General features: G+C 38.3%; 1 protein-coding gene across 2 annotated transcripts; it reads right to left on the bottom strand.

Moving 5' to 3' along the window:
• Positions 1–1,139: 1,139 nt before the first annotated feature.
• Positions 1,140–12,871, bottom strand: sirt1 (sirtuin 1). 2 transcript variants are annotated; one of them, XM_027165852.2, is made up of 9 exons: positions 12,521–12,871; positions 11,758–11,877; positions 11,399–11,637; positions 9,627–9,779; positions 9,401–9,548; positions 7,335–7,414; positions 4,904–5,087; positions 1,981–2,658; positions 1,140–1,767 (listed from the first exon to the last, which is right to left on the bottom strand). In XM_027165852.2, the coding sequence occupies exons 1-9, from the start codon at positions 12,810–12,812 to the stop codon at positions 1,481–1,483; spliced, it is 2,181 nt and encodes a 726-aa protein (XP_027021653.2). In that variant the 5' UTR covers positions 12,813–12,871; the 3' UTR covers positions 1,140–1,480. The 2 variants fall into 2 exon arrangements, with proteins under 2 accessions (XP_027021653.2, XP_027021654.2); XM_027165853.2 differs by having other exon boundaries at positions 11,758–11,820; positions 12,521–12,868.
• Between the last annotated feature and the right edge of the window lie 5,528 nt (positions 12,872–18,399).

Here is an 18,399-nt window from a genome sequence, read left to right on the forward strand (position 1 = left end):
ACTTCCTGTCAGATCAGTTCAGTCTGGTCTTTCTCCTCTGCTCTATTAACAAGATGTTTCAACCTGTAGACTTTCTACTCTCAGGATGTTTTTTGTGTTTTATTCTGTGCAAATTCTAAGACTGTTGTGTATGACACTCACAGGTCAACACTTTCTGTAATACTCAATCTAGCCTATATGGTACTAACAAACATGCCACAAAGTCTCAGATATCACTATTTTTCAATTTTCTGATGTTTCATGAGAACATTAACCAAAGCTCGACCTGTATCTGCATGATTTACACATTGTTCTACTGCCACATGATTGGACTGCAGCTGGACAGGTGTTTCTAATAAATTTGACAGTTAGTGTATACCGGCAAAGTGTTGTACACATGACCATCATACCCTTATATGGGCCTTCCCAGGCTGGTGCCATAAAGCTATAAGCACACAAATGCATGGGGTATCCTTGTACGCTTTAGCATTACACTTTCTTTTCAGTGGAACAAGAAGGCCTTAATCTAAATATGGAATAGGATGTTCAAAATGCACAGCAGCAGGAGTACATATTCATACATATATATATATATATATATATGGCTACTGTCTGTGGCATGGTCAATTTAAGGTAGCAAGGTGCCAATTTAATAACCACTTTGAACAGAAATCTTAAAGCCTCAACAGGAACCTTTAGGTGAAATTTTTGTTAATGAATGGATAAATTATACTACTTAGAGAAGGAAAAAATAATGACCCCAAATAATTACAAAGTTGCCTTATTATCTTTTCAGGTTAATAACTGCAGTAAAATTACATATCGCTCAATTTCAATTCAGAATAATACCTGGAATTATTTGAACCAGACAAACAAATGTATATGCAACTAATTTCAACAGGACATACAGCGTACCCCCCCCCCCCCCCCATGAGGTAGTTAACTCAGTAATCTTAAGCCACCAGCATCAATTTTTGCTTTGCAACGTACTTCTTAATTTGTTGAAAATGCCTGCAAGATGTTTTTGAATCTTACTGCCCACCATACTATATTTTTCTTTTACAAAGATAATTCTTGTAATTTGCTTTGTGATTTAATTATTTTTTTTTATCTACAGTCTTGTGCATAGTTAAACTGGATATGTACAGAAAATCAACAAATCAAGATTAATATAATTTATCCAAAACATATTTTCATCAAATGAAGACACAAGAGCTATATGAACAAAATTATGGAGCACATATAAAATAGTAAAATACCCAAATATAAAAGTAGCCATTACTTTCAATCCATCAGTCTTGCATCTCTAATCAAGAATGAACAAACAAAAAACTCTATCATGACTTCCCCGTCCAAATAGATTTGGAGCAGGCAGTAACAGCAAAAGGGTGGGCCTGGAGGGAGAAGAGTATAAAAATATATTCTCAAACAAGAAAAAAAAAAAAGCACAAGACAGACACATTATTACTTCTAGAGAAGCTGAGAAACCAATATTAATATTTTAAACATCTGTCATGGTGTCACGATTCTTCATTATACTGTCTGTGTCAATATTTGACATGCATTTATTTTCATTCTCTGTCTCTCCAACACCACCCTCCCCATGTCCTGGACCATTTTCAGGTATGCATTCCTCATCTGTATCGCTTTCTTGTTCCTCCAAACCACTGCCACTGCAGCAGGAACCGTCATTGTCAGAGGAACTAGAGGTCTCATCATCTGAGCAGGAGTACACTTCAGCCCCATGGAAAATGTAACGATTTGGAGCCTGAAATAAGAATTGAGAACCTGGAAAATGTAAACAAACAAACAAAAAAAAAAAAAACAGTTATTACTAAGTATCAGAGAACCTGAAAGTAGCAAGCCTATTAATCAAGCACATAACTACTCAACAGTAGCTTTTATGCACCGATTTAACACTTAACTTGACATTAAATAATGATAAAATTCAATCAAATGTCTTAATGTGTGTCCAATGTATTACAAAAAAAGGAATCTTACTTCCAAGGCGATTACTGATTGGACTGCGACAGGTTTGTTTCAACCAGGATTGTTTGCGAACATCATCTCTTTGATTTGCATGCTTTTCTTCGCTTTGAATGTCCTGCAACTCCCTTATCCTTTCTCTTTCTTTTTGTGTACTTGGACTATGTTCAACAGCATCCAACGATGCATTTTGATGAACATTTGGACACTCTCGGCACGGGCCTGGCTGAGCATTAAGACACCCCTCATTTTCTTGGGTTGAACGTTTTTGTAAGCTTGATCTATTTTCCAACTCTGACAAGGGTTTTGTTTCCTTGGCTGATTGAGAGGTGTTTAAACCCCCATCATTCAGGAACTGGGCATTTGGACAAGAGTCTATAACTGTTACTGTCTCTGATGTTTCTGCAACTGTCTCATTGTTTTCTGTGAAAAAGTGTCCTGTATTTTGAACTTCAGATGTTTGAACTTTGTTACATTCCTGTTCAGATAGAGCAGATGGCAGAGGAGGAGGTATGTCTGTGATCTCATTTAGTTGAGAAAGGTTGCAGCAAAGCTGCGTAAAGTCACCACCCAGTCGATGACATAATTCGTTAACGATGACATCACAGTCTCCTAGCAATTCCACGTCAAAATTCATGTGAAGCAGGGGCTCACGGTTGATCAAAACTTGAGGCACTTCAGGGGGAACAGAGCCTTAATACAAATACACAAACAATACAATCAGACCATAATTCACTTATCGGATACATTATAAACAGTAATTATAAACAACAAAAATAGCTTAAATGCAATCTGTCTTCTGACAATCATATACAGTGTTAAATACATTACTGATGCCCACCATTTTTATGTACATACATTCCTCATTCAAATTCATGCTGTTATGTAAACATGTGGCAGCAGCACAATTACAGTATTTTAGAATATGCTGAACTGGAAATTCCACACAATCGTTTCTAGAGTTAACACAGAAATTCACACAGACAGACAGACAGAGACAGAGACAGAGAGAATTGCAGCTGTTCTTTTTCTGGTTATCAGCTGTCCAGTTTCATTGGGTTAAAAGGACTTTCTACACCTTCACTATTGTGAATGGTTTGAGGAATATGAAAAAGTTCAAGCTGTTTATTGAACTACAAAGTCTGATCTATGATTCAGCTGAACTGAGTATGAAAGTGCTTCCACAATACCTTGTAACCCATACATTTTAAGATTCAATATTACTAAGAGATTATTAGTACTCTGGACTGAATGACTACAAGCCTGTCGCTCGGACATCTGTCGTCGTGAAGACTGAGCAGCTGGTATTGGCCCACCTAAAGACTGTAACAGAACAGCTGCTGGATCCCCTACAGTTTGACTACCGAGCAAACAGATCAGTCAATGACACAGTCAACATTGGGGTGCACTACATTCTGCAACACCTTGACTTCCCAGGGACAACTGCCCAGATTCTGTTTGTCGACTTCAGTTCGCCTTTTAATTACAATAATTATAGAAATTTTCCACTCCAAACTCCTAAAGAGCACTATACCCCCTGCCATCTGTCAGTAGATCACTAGCTTCCTGACAGGCAGGAAACAACAGGTAAGACTGGGAGACATTACCTCCAGTATTTGGACAGTCCTCCTCTGGGATGTGTCCACTCCCCATTGCTACTCTCCCTCTATGCTAATGACTGCACATCAAGGGACCCAACTGTTAAAATCCTGAAATGTGCAGATAGTACTACGCTCATCTGAGTCATCCAAGATGGCGACTAGTCTGCATATAAGCAGGAGGTGAAGTGGCTGGTGCCATGGTGAAGTCAGAATAGCCTAGAGTTAAACACTCAAAAATATGGAGATGATAGTGGACTTTAGGAAAGACCCCTCAACATTACTCCCCCTCACAATATCCAACAGCCCTGTGTCATCTGTGGAGACTATCAAGTATCTGAGCGCTACCATTTGTCAAGACCTGAAATGGGAGTCACCCATTTCAATCACCCTGATTCAACTCAACATAATTATATTCCCTGCTTCATATCTATAAGTACTGCATTATCAAAACTGTCAGTCATATCATCTGTATATGCTATACACTATTGCTGCTGTACATTGTACAAAAGTAAACTCGATCATACTTGACGCACAATACTGTTATTTGCACTACTGTGCACTCACACTTTATGTCCATTACTGATCTGTCATACTCTGTATTCCTATTTAATACTCATACTGTCTATATTGCCTCACATTGTCTCATATAGTCTGTTTTGTCTTGTCTGCTTTTGTCTTGTATAGTCCAAGCTAAATGTATAGTGTTATTTATGTCTGTACTTTTGAGAGTCACCAACTGCTGGAACCAAATTCCTTGTGTCAACACACTTGGCCAATAAACCTGATTCTGATGAACTTTGTAGAGCCCAGAGTTCAGCACTTTACGAAATATTCAATCTAACCCTTCTGGTAGCAATATTCATGTGAAGTCATGGCCTAATGGTTAGAGTGTCTGACTTCTAACCCTAAGGTTGTGGTTCGAGTCTCGGGCCGGCCACGACTGAGGTGCCCTTGAGCAAGGCACTGAAACCCCCACCCACCAACCCACCCCCCAAACTGAGCGCCGCAGCATAAATGGCTGTCCACTGCTCCGGGTGTGTGCGTGTGTGTTCACTGCTGTGTGTGTGTGCACTTTTAAATGGGTTAAACGCAGAGAACAAATTCTGAGTATGGTCACCATATGACATATGCCGTATGTCATGTCACTTTTTTTAATTATCAAAGTCACAGATCACACTTTCTTCATTCTAAATGTCTGATGTGAACATTAACTGAAGCTCTATACCTGTATCTGAATAAAATGTTTTCACTGCTGCCACATGACTGCTTAATTATATAGCCACATAAATGTAGAAACTATTCAATTACAAACAAGTAACAAAACGTATAATGCATACTTGGGATAAGAGCCACTGGCCGCACTTTCAAAGATGATCCAATAACAATGAGGAGATCCACCTCATCCTTGTCCTTCTTCATGGCCCTATGAAAAGCTTCAGGAAGGTTCTCTCCAAAAAAGACAATGTCTGGTTTCATAATAGCAAAAGGGATATTAGGGCACCTTGGACAATGGGGAACAACCTGTAAAGAAAAGATTTTTTTATAGCAACAATAGCTGTTTTTATTCTGTCACAGTATTTGCAAGAAAAGTAATAGGGGTGTTATTTTTAATGAACTTGTTTTCAAGTCCTCCATCATGTAGGTAATCTCCATGAAATGGCTTAACTGATTACACATCAGCTATTTAAAATATGCCCCACCCCCCACTAAATCAAAACAAACTTCACAGTAATCTAGCAACCTAGACTAATACGGAGAACATTTTTTTATACATCAACAACAATCTTCACAAAAGAGAACAATTTCCTGGACTCTAAGATCGCTGGAGTTAAGCCATATGTTTCTGTAACATTAAAGGTGACTGGCAGCTGTAGGTTCATCACCAGCAGCCATTTGAATTCTCTGAATGGTAGCCTTTTGGGCTAAAGAATGATCATTATTTTTTGTTTAATATTTTAGATAGTCTTGGTCAATAAACAGTGATGAATCAAAACTCAGAATGGTGTTCAAAAGGTGTCAGGCATCACTGACTAATGGCTAAAATTAACTGCAATTTAAATAGAATGTTTACAATTATTTCAAATGTTATTCAAATTAATACAAGCAACAGGAGATACCAACATCCAATAAAATGGCCGGTTCAAACAAACATAAGACAGGTTCTAAGTTGTTTGAAAAATGAAATGAAAACTGAAACTCTGACCAATCATCTCATTTTTGTTTTTTCCTCAAACCCAAGTGATTTCTGTGTATAGTGAAAACAAAAGAATTAGCTTTTCAACAGAACAAAACGCTTAACACCCATTTTGATTTCAGGGCCATTCTAATCATTTAAAGCTCTCTGAAGCTAGCCAGCATGCACTAAAAAGCCAGAACCGGACAATTTAATAACTACATATTAATAAATAAAATGCATCGGTTGATTTTGTAATCTTTTTTTTTTTTTAAATAGCCAAAGTTCTCATTTCTAGACTACATCCCAAAACTATCTGGCCCCTAAACCTTTACAAGGTCTGATTGTCAAAGAACACATTTGTGCTGCTGATCACTGAAACGTGTAACATTTAGCACAGGGTAAATTTCAAATGTTCCACTCAATATTATTTGTATATCACATTTACAATTTTACATTTAACAAAACACAAAGCTCTGGACATAGATCTGGATGTAAAATTAGTGTATTGTGTGGCTGTTTGTAAACAGCAGGAAATGATGGCCTGGATTGTCGATGTTTGCATGGGACTCTGGCAAAACTTGACACACACACAAATTCCCAGAGTAAAGGCTCAGAGTCCAGCGTGGATCCGTTTCTGTTTTAGAAAGGACAAAATAAACACGAGCCATGAGCTCTGCTAAGATCCGCTCTGCTTCTGGGTTTACCTGCATGCCCACCTTTGTACTTTTTGCATGTACACAGTTACTGATTGACTACGGTTATACTATTATAAACATCCATGCAGTATTTTGGACTAAATTTGTAGTATAGCAAAAATGGGACAACATGTATAGCATCAGCAACAAGCTAAAACCAGCAGCAAACACTAGTAAAAACTCTAATATTAAGAACCTTTTTAAAAGAATTATTAGCATAAACAGTTTATCTAAAAAAAAAAAAACTCTTAGACATCAGAAATAGTACAACAAACTAACTTTTGCAGATGTTTGAGCAGTCAGATGTTTTACTGGACATTTAAGTCGTAGGAGCTGTGATCCTATACAAGCGCTCCAGGTGACACAAGCGTGCTGGTGCGCTCATGAAACTTTGACAGCACGGTTTTAAGACCTTGCTGCCATGCATTCATCTGGTGAATCTCCACTCCCTTTCAAATAAATCAGACAAACTACAAATCTTCACCCGCACAAATAAGGACTTTTTTAAACTCTGCTGCTCTCTGCTTCATGGAAACCTGGCTGGATGGAGCCATCCCAAACTGTGCTCTACATCTAATGGGATTCCAGCTGTTTAGAGCAAAAAGCATCACAGAGAAAATGAGGGAAAATGAGAGGCGGTGGAATGTTTTTATATCAGCTCAGACGATTGACGGTCTCTGAAATACAATGTAGAATTTGTATGTAGAGGGATGTGCATGACCTGGTTTTCTATCCAATAACAACTGAAAAAGTTCTTACTTTAATTGTGGCTCACGGTTCAGTGTATATTTGTCTAGAGCCTAGAGTTATTTATTAAATTATACACTTAGCATTGGAATTTGCATTTTTTTAAAATTTGAAATTGTAACTTTTTGTTATTTATAATGATAGTTATACCTGTCTGAATATATCTTCCCTTATGGCCTCACAATCAACTTTGTGTTTACACACAAGGCAGGATGCAGTTGCAAAGGAACCTGGAAAAAAAAAATATATTGCCATAAACAAATTAGTCAATTACATTTGCAATTAATTAACTGCAAGTAAATTAGTGTTTTCTATTAAGGTTTTTAAAGTAATTCAAGAATAATTGCAAAGTCTGGCAACACTGGTAGTGTTTTAATGTAGTCATTTATGATAAAACATTACTCTGATACACAAATAACTTATAGAAAATTCCAAAAATGTGTCAATCATATTTGAACACTCAATATATGGCACAAAATGGCATCTCGTTTTGAGTTCAAAAGGATTTCACATTTCAACTGTATCATGAGTTATTGCATGCTGCTAAATGGATGATTTATAACAAAAACATATTTACACCTATTAGAATATTATTCAAAAGTCTAGAACACTATCTTCAGTTCTTCTCCATATCCATCTTCTAATTCCTCCACCTGATCCTTAAATGGAGATAGTTTAGTCAATAATGTTTATTGCTTATCCAGAAAATGGTTCAAAAACAAAGCCGTATGTATTCAGCAAGGTATAATATTTGAAAGTGCACCTTTTATTATTGTTTTTTTTTTAATAAAATGGTGGTGCTTCAACTTGAATTTAAACAATTATTTGTAAGTAGGCTTCAAGGCTTGAATGATATGATTTCAGGTTGCAGCAGCAGCCCATAAACCTGCAACAATTTTACTGTCTTAACTGGGACATACGTCAGCATGCAGAATCAAGTTTATTAAGCAAAAAATTTAAACAACTGACAGTGAAGTATTCACAGTTTTGACATCATGAGCCAAGACAAGAAAAATTCAATTCTTTTGCAGCTAGCGCTTGCTGGTGAATAACAATGGTAAAATAATAATTATTGAAATTTGCTTGTCTATGCACCTCGCATGATTGGCACCCCATCTCTTGTAACAGCAACCAGATTCCTGAGGTGAACTTTTTTCTCTTAAGCAAGTGTTGACTTGTTAAATATAGTCTCACACCCGTTATGGGTAGAGGTAGAAAAAAAAGATCATTAGCTATGCAGTGTCTGTGATGTCCAATCATTCATCCAACTGCAATGAGAACTATTCACAAATCTAGATCAAACTAGATCAAAACCTGCTTAAACCGGTCTTCAAAAAATAAGCCTTACCAGACCAAATTAACATAGTTTGATATTTTTAATGCAGTTATGATATCCTCTTGGCATTCAAGCTTATTGCTTCCTAGATAAATTTAATCTTTAAATGAATAGTAATGAAGTGGCTGACATGAGATGATGCTTCAGTAGCCATTCACCACAGTTTTTGGCAGCAAGCTAATTAAACAAAGACTGCTTAGCTTTAATGCAGCCTTCAGCTCCTATGGTTTCTGAAGCTATAGTTTGCTTCTTGTAGGAGAGCTTCCAGCAAGCTAGCTGCCTTTTCTGTTCTAAGCAAGGTAGGAGCTAAGTCAAATGACACTGAAGCATGTGTATTAATGGATTTGTTTAGTGCGAAAATTAATCAAAAATTGTTGCCCATTTTATTAGCAACCCAAAACACTTTTTATAAATGGGGGAAGTTGTGGCCTAATGGTTAGAGAGTTTGACTGCTAACCTTAAGGTTGTGGGTTCGAGTCTCGGGCCGGCAATACCACGACTGAGGTGCCCTTGAGCAGTGCACCAACCCCCACAACTGCTCCCCGAGCACCCAGCATAAATGGCTGCCCACTGCTCCGGGTGTGTGTATGTTCACTGCTTTGTGTGTGTGTGCACTTTGGATGGGTTAAATGCAGAGAACGAATTCTAAGTATGGGTCACCATACTTAGCTATACGTCACATCACGTATAAACATGCCACCTATCAATAAACCAAACCAAAGATTTACTTTTCACAACAGCATCAAACTGATTGTCCTGAATAAATTATTGTTAGACAATAAACAAATAAGGCTTGCAGGTTTAACCTGTAAATCGTAATCCATGCATTGGTGTCTGCTCTAAAGTAACATTTACAACTTTAGTATTGAAATCAACATACCATGACACTGCATGACCCTTTGGACTCCTGCAACCTGCTCCAGAGTGTCAATGTTCTGAGTGTAGTTCCTGAGAATTTTTTCTCTCTTATCCAGCAAAGCGATAAATCTATGACAAAGTGATGGACGAAACTGTCCAGGATAGATTTCCTACAATAAAGGGGGAAAAACACTGTTGGTTTAAAACATAATAGTCTATAATACAAGACAATAAAACAGTATACAGACCTTTGCAAATTTAAAAAATGGTCTTGGATCCCTTTTGAAGTACTCAATATCAAACATTGCTTGAGGATCTGGAAGGTCTGGAAAATCTACAGCAAGTCGAGCATAAATCCCATCTCTTGACCTAAAATCAGGTATTCCACAGGAAACAGAAACCTGGGGGGGGAGAGAGAGAGAGAGAGAGAGAGAGAGAGAGAGAGAGAGAGAGAGAGAGAGAGAGAAGGAGTGTTAACGTTCAAATAATTTCAAGTGACCAGACACAATCACATGTATACTTTAAATTTTAAAAAACACAGGTCAGGACATTTTTTTTTAATATTAAAAATATTTTTAAAACTAATCAAAATGGCAATACTCCTTTTCGTAACAATATTATTAAAAAGCTCTTATACATGAGCACATACTTTATACACACACACATTCATTAATGCATATGTTCGGTCACTTTAATAGGAAGACCTTATCCAAAAAGTCAATCACCACAATGCAGATACAAGGTCAAGAGCTTCAGCTCCCCATCAAAATTGAGAAAAATGTGATGTGATCTCTGGGACCAACAATTGCATGAATCTCTGTGACCAACGGTGCTATACTGGATGGGCTGCTTTGAGTGTTTAATAAAGTACGGTTTTCCGTTGATTGTGAAAATCACAGGAAGTCCGTATTTTATTAGTATTCTATGGTGTGGAAAACCAAAAAACCTTTAGAAAATGGAAGATGAAAGTAGTTGATAACAGATCATAGGGAATGACCAAATGATAAGCAATCAAAAAACACATCACATGAGGTGGAACAGCAGAAGACCATATCAACATACCCTCACCAAAACTGGACAGTTAAAGAGTGGGGAAAGGGCAGGTTATTATTTTTTGCCTGCACCTTTCTGCACACCATGGTTATAAATAGTGCTTATGTGAGTTAATATATCCTTTTCGAGCATTCAAACAAATCTAGCCATTATTCTCTAAACTCTTATAAAAAGCTTTACTGTTTCCACACACAGAACTGTTGCTCATTCAATATAATATATATATATATATATATATATATATATATATATATATATATATATATTTTTTTTTTTTGCCCCATTCTAGAAGAGCAACAGTTTCTGAAATATAATCAACCCACCTCGCACCAATATTCATGCCACATTTAAAGTCAAAGCAATCAAACTTTTCCTTATTCTGATGTTTTGTTTTTAAATTACTCAAAGTTTTTGACATAGATCTCTGCAATGTTTTCATCTTTAGTTGATTATTGGCCTGTCACATATGCATTGAAGCATAGTAAAATTGTTTTCACATGACAGGGTGGCTCAATAGACCAACATTGGCAATCTGGCTCTGCTTGGGAACTGAGCTCCTGACCATCTGACCAGTAAAGGATCACAGAATCAGAAATGGGTTTATTGGCCAAGTATCTGAGTTTTATTGGCCAAGTATCTGAATATGACTGCTTACTGAAAGAAAAATGTGCATTTTCAAGAGGCAAATCAATTATTTCCTAAACTGATGATAATCTCTGCAATTTTATGGCAATGATAAATAATATGATAAAATGGTAATGTCTGCAAATTAAGCTAAAAATTGGTCATGACATTTGAAAAGTTTGCAAAACTATTATGGTGACCACTCAGGATAATATACAAAACGGTCTAAACTCATCCCAGTAATTTTAGCAAATGTGTGATTATTTAGAATATTATTTCTAATCACTCTTTGCAGCCAGTATAGAACATAGAAAATGTCTTAAGAATTCCAACTGAAACATACCCCAGCACCAGTCAGGACAAGTATCTTTTTGCAATCATTAAGCAGTCTGGTGACATCCTCTATGGTGTTAATATCTTTGCGTTTCTTTCTTTTAGGAGGCTCTGAGATGTTGAGGACAATCTGCCACAGTGTCATGTCATCAAGATCAGGTGGAATGACAGTTTCTGGAAGCAGGTCATTTAGAATAGTCCGTGGATCTGTCTCTCTCATTATCTGTTGTTGAATGAAGCGGTAAGACCCTAACAAAAACATTTTCAACTGTTGAATTAAAACTTTACACCACAATTTGGTATCATTCAGAGCTCTAAATAAACTGATTACTGTTAAATATAAACACCACCACCACCACCTAGACATACCAAAACGTGGCTGGGGAGTCCAGTCACTAGAACTGGCATGAGAGGAACAGTCGTCATCACCACCTAATTCAGGTGAATAAAATCCATTGTGGTCAACATCATCATCCAAATAACCCGTTTCTGAAATAATAATAAAAAAAAGCATGTGATGCAAAGCATTGATTCAATTTAATTAAAATGCCTGGAGTGCTGCAATGGCTAATGATATCAATTATAACATTAAAAACTCATCGAAGCTTGTTGCAGATAACTGGCCTGTATAAAGGGGGGGGGGGGTTTAAAAAAAAAGTATGTATGTTTATCTTAGAAAATGTTTAGCTGCCGGTTATGCTTTGTTCTCCTGAAGAAAAAAGAAATTATGGAATGTTGTTGCATATTCTTCGACTTATAAAAGCTACAAAGGTGCCTATGTCTTATAATATTGGTATATATAGGGATGTGGTAGCCTTTAGCCTAGTGGTTAAGGTGCTGGGCTACCAATTGTAAGGTTGTGAGTTCGATTCCCAAGTCCACCAATCTTCCATTTCTGGGCCCTGAGTAAAGGCCCCTTAACTCTCAATTGCTCAGCTGTATAAAAATATAAGTCTCTCTGGATAAGGGCGTCTGCTGTAAATATATTGTTTATAAAATACTTGACGCTTTATTAGGTAACTAGACTAGCTAGACCCATGGCTTAATTCTAATGCTAACGTTAGCATTGTGGTAAAGTGGAACACATCAGAATGTAGAAACCGCCAAACAAAACAAAGTTTGTCGCTTGTACCTAACGCTTCACGTTCAGGTCCAGACATTAGAGTGTTATCTGCGATCACGGGCTCATTGTTGTTTTCTTGAACACCCCCCGTCCCCACCACCCCCTTCCCCGTCCCCGGCTCCGCATCTCCTGCCCGTGATGAACTCCTGCCCGTCGCGTCTCCACTTGTTATTTGCTCTCCGTGAACTACGTCTGCTACACAGTGCTGAAGAAAACTACTCCGTGGTTTCTTAGAGACCGGCTCACTTGTCCGATCACAGTTAGCTATAACGTCGACCGATTTATGTTCCGTGTCCGCCATCTTTTAAATATGCGTTTAGGCCGCGTCGCCCCTCCCCACGTCCCCTATAGCGCCTCCGATTTCCTCATCCTCCCGCAGAAACTAAGCACAGGAAGTGACGTAATTTTGTTTAAAGACATTTCATACCTTAGAAGACATTTTTTATAGATCGAAAGGTTTAAACAAACAGTTTAAATCCTTTGTTTGTTTGTTTTTTTTTAGCCACAGGACGTCAAATAGAAAAAGAAAAAAAAATACGCGTCATAATATGTATATTTTATGTTTACTTTTTTACTGAAATTAGAAAATATTACTGATGTAATATGAGTAATTGCAAGCTAGTGCTAATAGGTATAGAATAATAAGAGTTTTTTTTTAACGTAAAAAAATGTAAAAATGTGTTTATTAAACACATGTTATATGTTAGTGTTGTATATGTTGTATATGGCTCTTCCAACAGGGGGCTCTCACCCCTCACATTTCATTCATCATCTTGCTTAACAGCTGCTAAACACTTGTGTTGGAAATTTTGACTCTTCTGATATCAAAATGATTCGTTCAGATTCGTTTACTGATTCGTTCAATGATCATTTCAGAATCATGGCCAAGTGCGTTCACAGACACAACGAATTTGGTTCCAGCTGTTGGTGACTCAAAAGTACATACATAAAGATCACTATACCATACATTTAGTTTGGACTATACAAAACAAGACAATGTTATACAATATAGACAGTACTAATATTAAACATGAATACAGAAAATATGACTGATCAGTTATGCACATAAAGAGTGAGAGTAAATAACAGTACTGTGCAATATTATGCTTTTTATACAATGTACAGCAGCAATAGTATGTATTGTATACGGATGGTGTGATGACTGACAGTTCTGATAATGCAGTACTTATAGATATGAAGCAGGGAATATAATTACGGTGAGTTGTTAATGAGGGTGATTGCCTGGGGAAAGAAACCATTCCTGTTCCTGTGCCAGAAGGGAGGAGCTGAAAGAGGTTGTGTCCAGGGTGCGATGGGTCAGTAGTGATTTTTCCTCCCCGGGTTCTGGGGGGCTGTTGCAGTCAAAACAGTGCAGTCAAAACAGTCTTGTAGTTCCCGCTTTGCCTCACTGGTCCATCTCTTCACTGTTTTTACTACAGGCTTAGCAGATTTTAGTTTCTGCCTGTATGTTGGAATAAGATGAACCAAGCAGTGCTCCCCCCAGAGTTTTGCCCCAGGTACAGAGAGATATGTGTCCTAAAGAATTGTGTAGCAATGATCCAGTGTATTTTTGTCTCTTGTGGGACAGTTAATATGCTGTCTGTATTTTGGAAATTCAAGTGTTAGTATTGCACTGTTAAAGTCTCCAGGGATAATAAAAAGAGAATCCGATTGTTTTGCTCCAAGCTGAATATTTCTTCATATTACATAAATACGCCAGCATGTGGTGAAAAAGCGTGTCTTATGTGTTATGTCTTAAGTCAAGGAATGTTTTTACTTGTTACAAAAAACTCATCACAAGTATTTATTTTGCATAATTAACATTTTAATTGATCTGTCAGATATTTATACATTCAAATCTGGGATTATGTTAAGTGTGGATTTATGTTCTGTATGTTAAATATGAATATACTGTATAAACAAGCATATGTACACAGTACCTATATTTGCGCTTTGCGTCCCCTTTCTGCTGATTGCTGAGTGAGATTGACTCACATGATAAATGACCAATCTACCCGATACCAGACTCAGAAGGAAACACATCCTCATTTGATTGACACTGGGAAGTAAATAATGTAAATTAAAATAATGTAATTTCTAAAAAGCTCATGAGGAACTAAAGGGTCAGCGCAAACTCTGTTCACCATTGACCCAACACTAATTTCTTAATGCCAAAGTCAAAGTGACTCGGTTAGTGATGGGCGTATCCTTTCAGTAGGCTGAACTGGAATGCTAGTTGCTGACGTAAATAAGTCCAAACCAATTCTTTTTTTTTTAAAACAATTTTTGTTTGTTTTACAGTTTTTGTTTGTTTTACAGATACCCGGGCACATGTGGCAGGGTATACAGGTGATCATGAATTGCAAGACAGCTTCACCTAGTAATTCCTCCTTTCCAAATGCGCTGATTAACTTCTACGCTTTGTTTGAGGTGCAGAATAACGTAGCGTCAAGAAACACCCCCACCCCACCCCGATGATCATGTACTCTGTCTATCCACTGCTGGTGTGAAGAGAACAGTGTTATATGCAGAGTTAACCCACAGAAGTCTGCTGGACCAGACTACATTCCTTGCAGGGTGCTCAGGAAATGTGCAGAACAGCAAGCGGATGTCTTCACTGACATCTTCAACATTTCCCTGAGCAGCGCTGTTGTTCCTACCTCAAGACAACCACCATCATCCTTGTGCCAAATAGGTCTACAGTATCCTGCATTAGTGACTATCGTCCCGTCACACTCACACCCATTGTAATCTCGTAAAGCTCGTAATGAGGCACATCAAGACGCAGTATCCACCCTCACTGGACCCCCTACATATCGCGTATCATCTAAACCGCTCCACGGACGATGCCATTGGCATGGCCCTTCATTTTAGCCCTCACCCACCTGGACAATAAAGATGCTTACGTATGAATGCTGTTTATAAACTTTAGTTCAGCATTCAACACAATCATCCCTCAGCACCTGATTGAGAAGCTGAGCCTGCTGGGATTGAACACCTCCCTCTGCAACTGAATCCTGGACTTCCTGACTGGGAGACCCCAGTCAGTCAGGATCGGAAGCAGCATCTCCAGCACCACCACACTTATCTCTGGAGCCCCTCAGCCCACTGCTGTTCACCTTGCTGACCCACGACTTTGTAGCAATGCACAGATCGCACCATATCATCATGTTCAGCAATGATATGACCGTGGTGGGTCTCATCAGCAAGAACGACGAGTCAGCATACAGAGAGGAGATGCAACAGCTAACTGCCTGGTGTAGAGCCAACAACCTGAATGTCTCTGAATGTTGATAAAACTAGATAGATGGTTGTTGACTTCAGGAGAGCATATCTCCCTCCCCCACCCTGACTACGTTTTACAGAGGGACCATTCATTGAGAGCATTCTGAGCAGCTGCATCACTGTCTGGTTTGGGAACTGCACCATCTCAGATCGCAATACCCTGCAACGGATAGTAAGGAGAGCTGAGAAGATCGTTGGAGCCTCTCTTCCCTCTATCACAGACATTTACACCATATGCTGCATCCACAAAGCCAACAGCATTGTGGATGACCCCACACACCCCTCACACACTCTTCACCCTCCTGCAGCCTGGAAAAAGTACCGAAGCATTTGGTCCCTCACGACCAGACTGTGTAACAGGTTATTTTCACAAAACCTCACAGACTCCTCAATAACTGAACTGAACTGTGCCGAGCACAATACACACACACAATCAACTGTATGGACTGCACTGACCTACACCAAATACACACTCTTCAACTATACATCCATTCAACACCACCTGATTCTGCTTTTTTTTCCAGAGATTATCTGTCCCATCTTGCTGAAATTTAAATTGGTACAGTCTTTGTTTTGCTGGTTTTGCCAACAGAGTAGTGGGTTGGAGAACCTTGCTAGTAGGTGCTGAATATGAACAAATTTCCAAAATAGCCTTTTTTTTGGGTTAGTCAATAGATGGTAGGCTGACAGGTCTCCCTGTTTCATGTGTTGCCTCGTGTGTCTTGTTTGTTTGATTAGGTTTGTTATATATGTCTGTCCAGGTCTGAAGAGTTGGTTGAGACATTGTTGTTTGCATGTTTGTATGTCATGTGCCCTTCATATTCATGTTACCAGGATAGCTATAGTTATGTCATGTTAGTCATGTGTGTTTTATGGTTACCGTGTTTGCCAAGATTGCCATGTTAGTCACAGTGTCATGTATGTTATGATCCGTGTAGTTAGATAATCAAAGTTTTGTAATAAGAGCATCCAAGCACAGTGGAATGGCACATTTGGGACTGCGCCATCGCCAGTGTTTAACCGCCCGAGCAGTTGTTACAAGCCTCTAATGAAGAACTACATTTTGTTACAAGACCTACAACTTGATCATCAAAATCACCTTACACTAAGCTTTCTTGTGTTTCTTGTGGTGGTGGTGCTGCTGTTGCTGCTCTGTTTGATATGCTCTGGAAGACAATCTCACTCTCTCAGCTGCATTTTTGAGTCTCTGAAAGGCTTAATTTGCTCCTTAATTATCTCAAAATGCCTTTTTTGCCAGTGTAAATGCTTCTGAGAGGAGATGGTGAAATTCCACCTGTTAGCCATGTATTTGGTAATTCTCTCAAGCATGTCCATGATAGGTTTTCTGAATCCCCCTGATCTCAGTTATCGTGCTTATTTTTGGAGACTCAGTGAAGGCAGGATCACCTTTGAGGCAGTCATATAGCTTTAGGGAACAAAAACAATTACATTTTTTGCGTTATTTTTTGTTGTAAGTAATCAACAAAGTAATTTAGTTACTTTTTGAATGAAGTAACTAGTAAATGTGTTCAAACTTAACTAAGGACTGATCACAAATGTATGTTAAGTTTGATCTGGGTCTTAATCTCATTTCCAAAATATCCAGATTGTTTTGTTAAAAGGCTGCTTCCAAAGCTTTTGGGAGAACAGCATTTCTAAAAGACAGTACATGTTGATTGGGCACACTGCAATACAAAGCTTACTACCAATGGCAAACTGAGAGCAAAAGTTGTCAGGCTTCATCATTATCAGACCAAAGAGCTTGTTCCCGCCCCACAAGTGTTCAACAACAGGGAAATGTACGAAGGTATGTTGTGGCTTTTGTTTCTCTTTCTGAGAGAGAGAGAGAGAGAGAGAGAGAGAGAGAGAGAGAGAGAGAGAGAGAGAGAGAGAGAGAGATGGAGATGTCCCGCTTCCCTGTCTTCAAAACTTGAGAGCCCTGAGTCTGTGTGGGAGATGAATTTACTTCAGCCTTTGTGGAAATTAAAGATGTTTCTGGGCATGGTGATGGAGCTGATGTTGAGTTACCAGGTGAGGTTCTCCACAAGGTGAACATGAAGGAACTTGTGCACTTGGCGATCTCCAAAGATGTTTAGCAGAGAATGGTTGCTCTGTGCTCTTGTGAAGTCAACAACAATCTTTTTTTTCTCCACATTTAGAGTCAGATTTTTGCTTCTGGGTCAAATTGGGCAGAATAACAAACAGAAAATGGTGGGCTGACTTACTGAGATTGAGGCAAACAGAAAAGAACATATGAGCATGCATCGGCAGTGTCCTTCAATAGTGCTCAAGCACATAAAATAGAATCTGACCCAGAAGTACTAACCCAAGACGGCCACCAACCTGTGAATGCTTGTTACAATGACCACCGACACAGAATTATGCCATAACAGCCCCTACACATTACGACAGCAGCTTTATCACACTGAAAACTGTAGTCAAGATATCATCTTATAATAATTTGCAATAATATATGGATAAATGCTAATTCTAATCAATGCATATTTAAGGGTTACATTTATGAACATTTTATGAATAAGATTGTGTATATAAATCAAAATATGTATGTTTGTGTATGTAATCCAAAAGGTCTCTTATGCACA

The sequence above is a fragment of the Tachysurus fulvidraco genome, chromosome 4, assembly GCF_022655615.1.
Source record: "Tachysurus fulvidraco isolate hzauxx_2018 chromosome 4, HZAU_PFXX_2.0, whole genome shotgun sequence".
In the NCBI taxonomy this organism is placed as follows: domain Eukaryota; kingdom Metazoa; phylum Chordata; class Actinopteri; order Siluriformes; family Bagridae; genus Tachysurus; species Tachysurus fulvidraco.

Bases quoted from the DNA above. Each gene is read 5' to 3' on its own strand.
- sirt1 (XM_027165852.2), bottom strand. From the start codon at position 12,812: ATGGCGGACACGGAACATAAATCGGTCGACGTTATAGCTAACTGTGAT. The intron at 11,638-11,757 runs GTATGTCTAGGT...TGTTTTTGTTAG, and splicing joins GACTCCCCAGCCACGTTTTG to GGTCTTACCGCTTCATTCAA. The intron at 1,768-1,980 runs GTAAGATTCCTT...TACATTTTCCAG, and splicing joins AATCAGTAATCGCCTTGGAA to GTTCTCAATTCTTATTTCAG.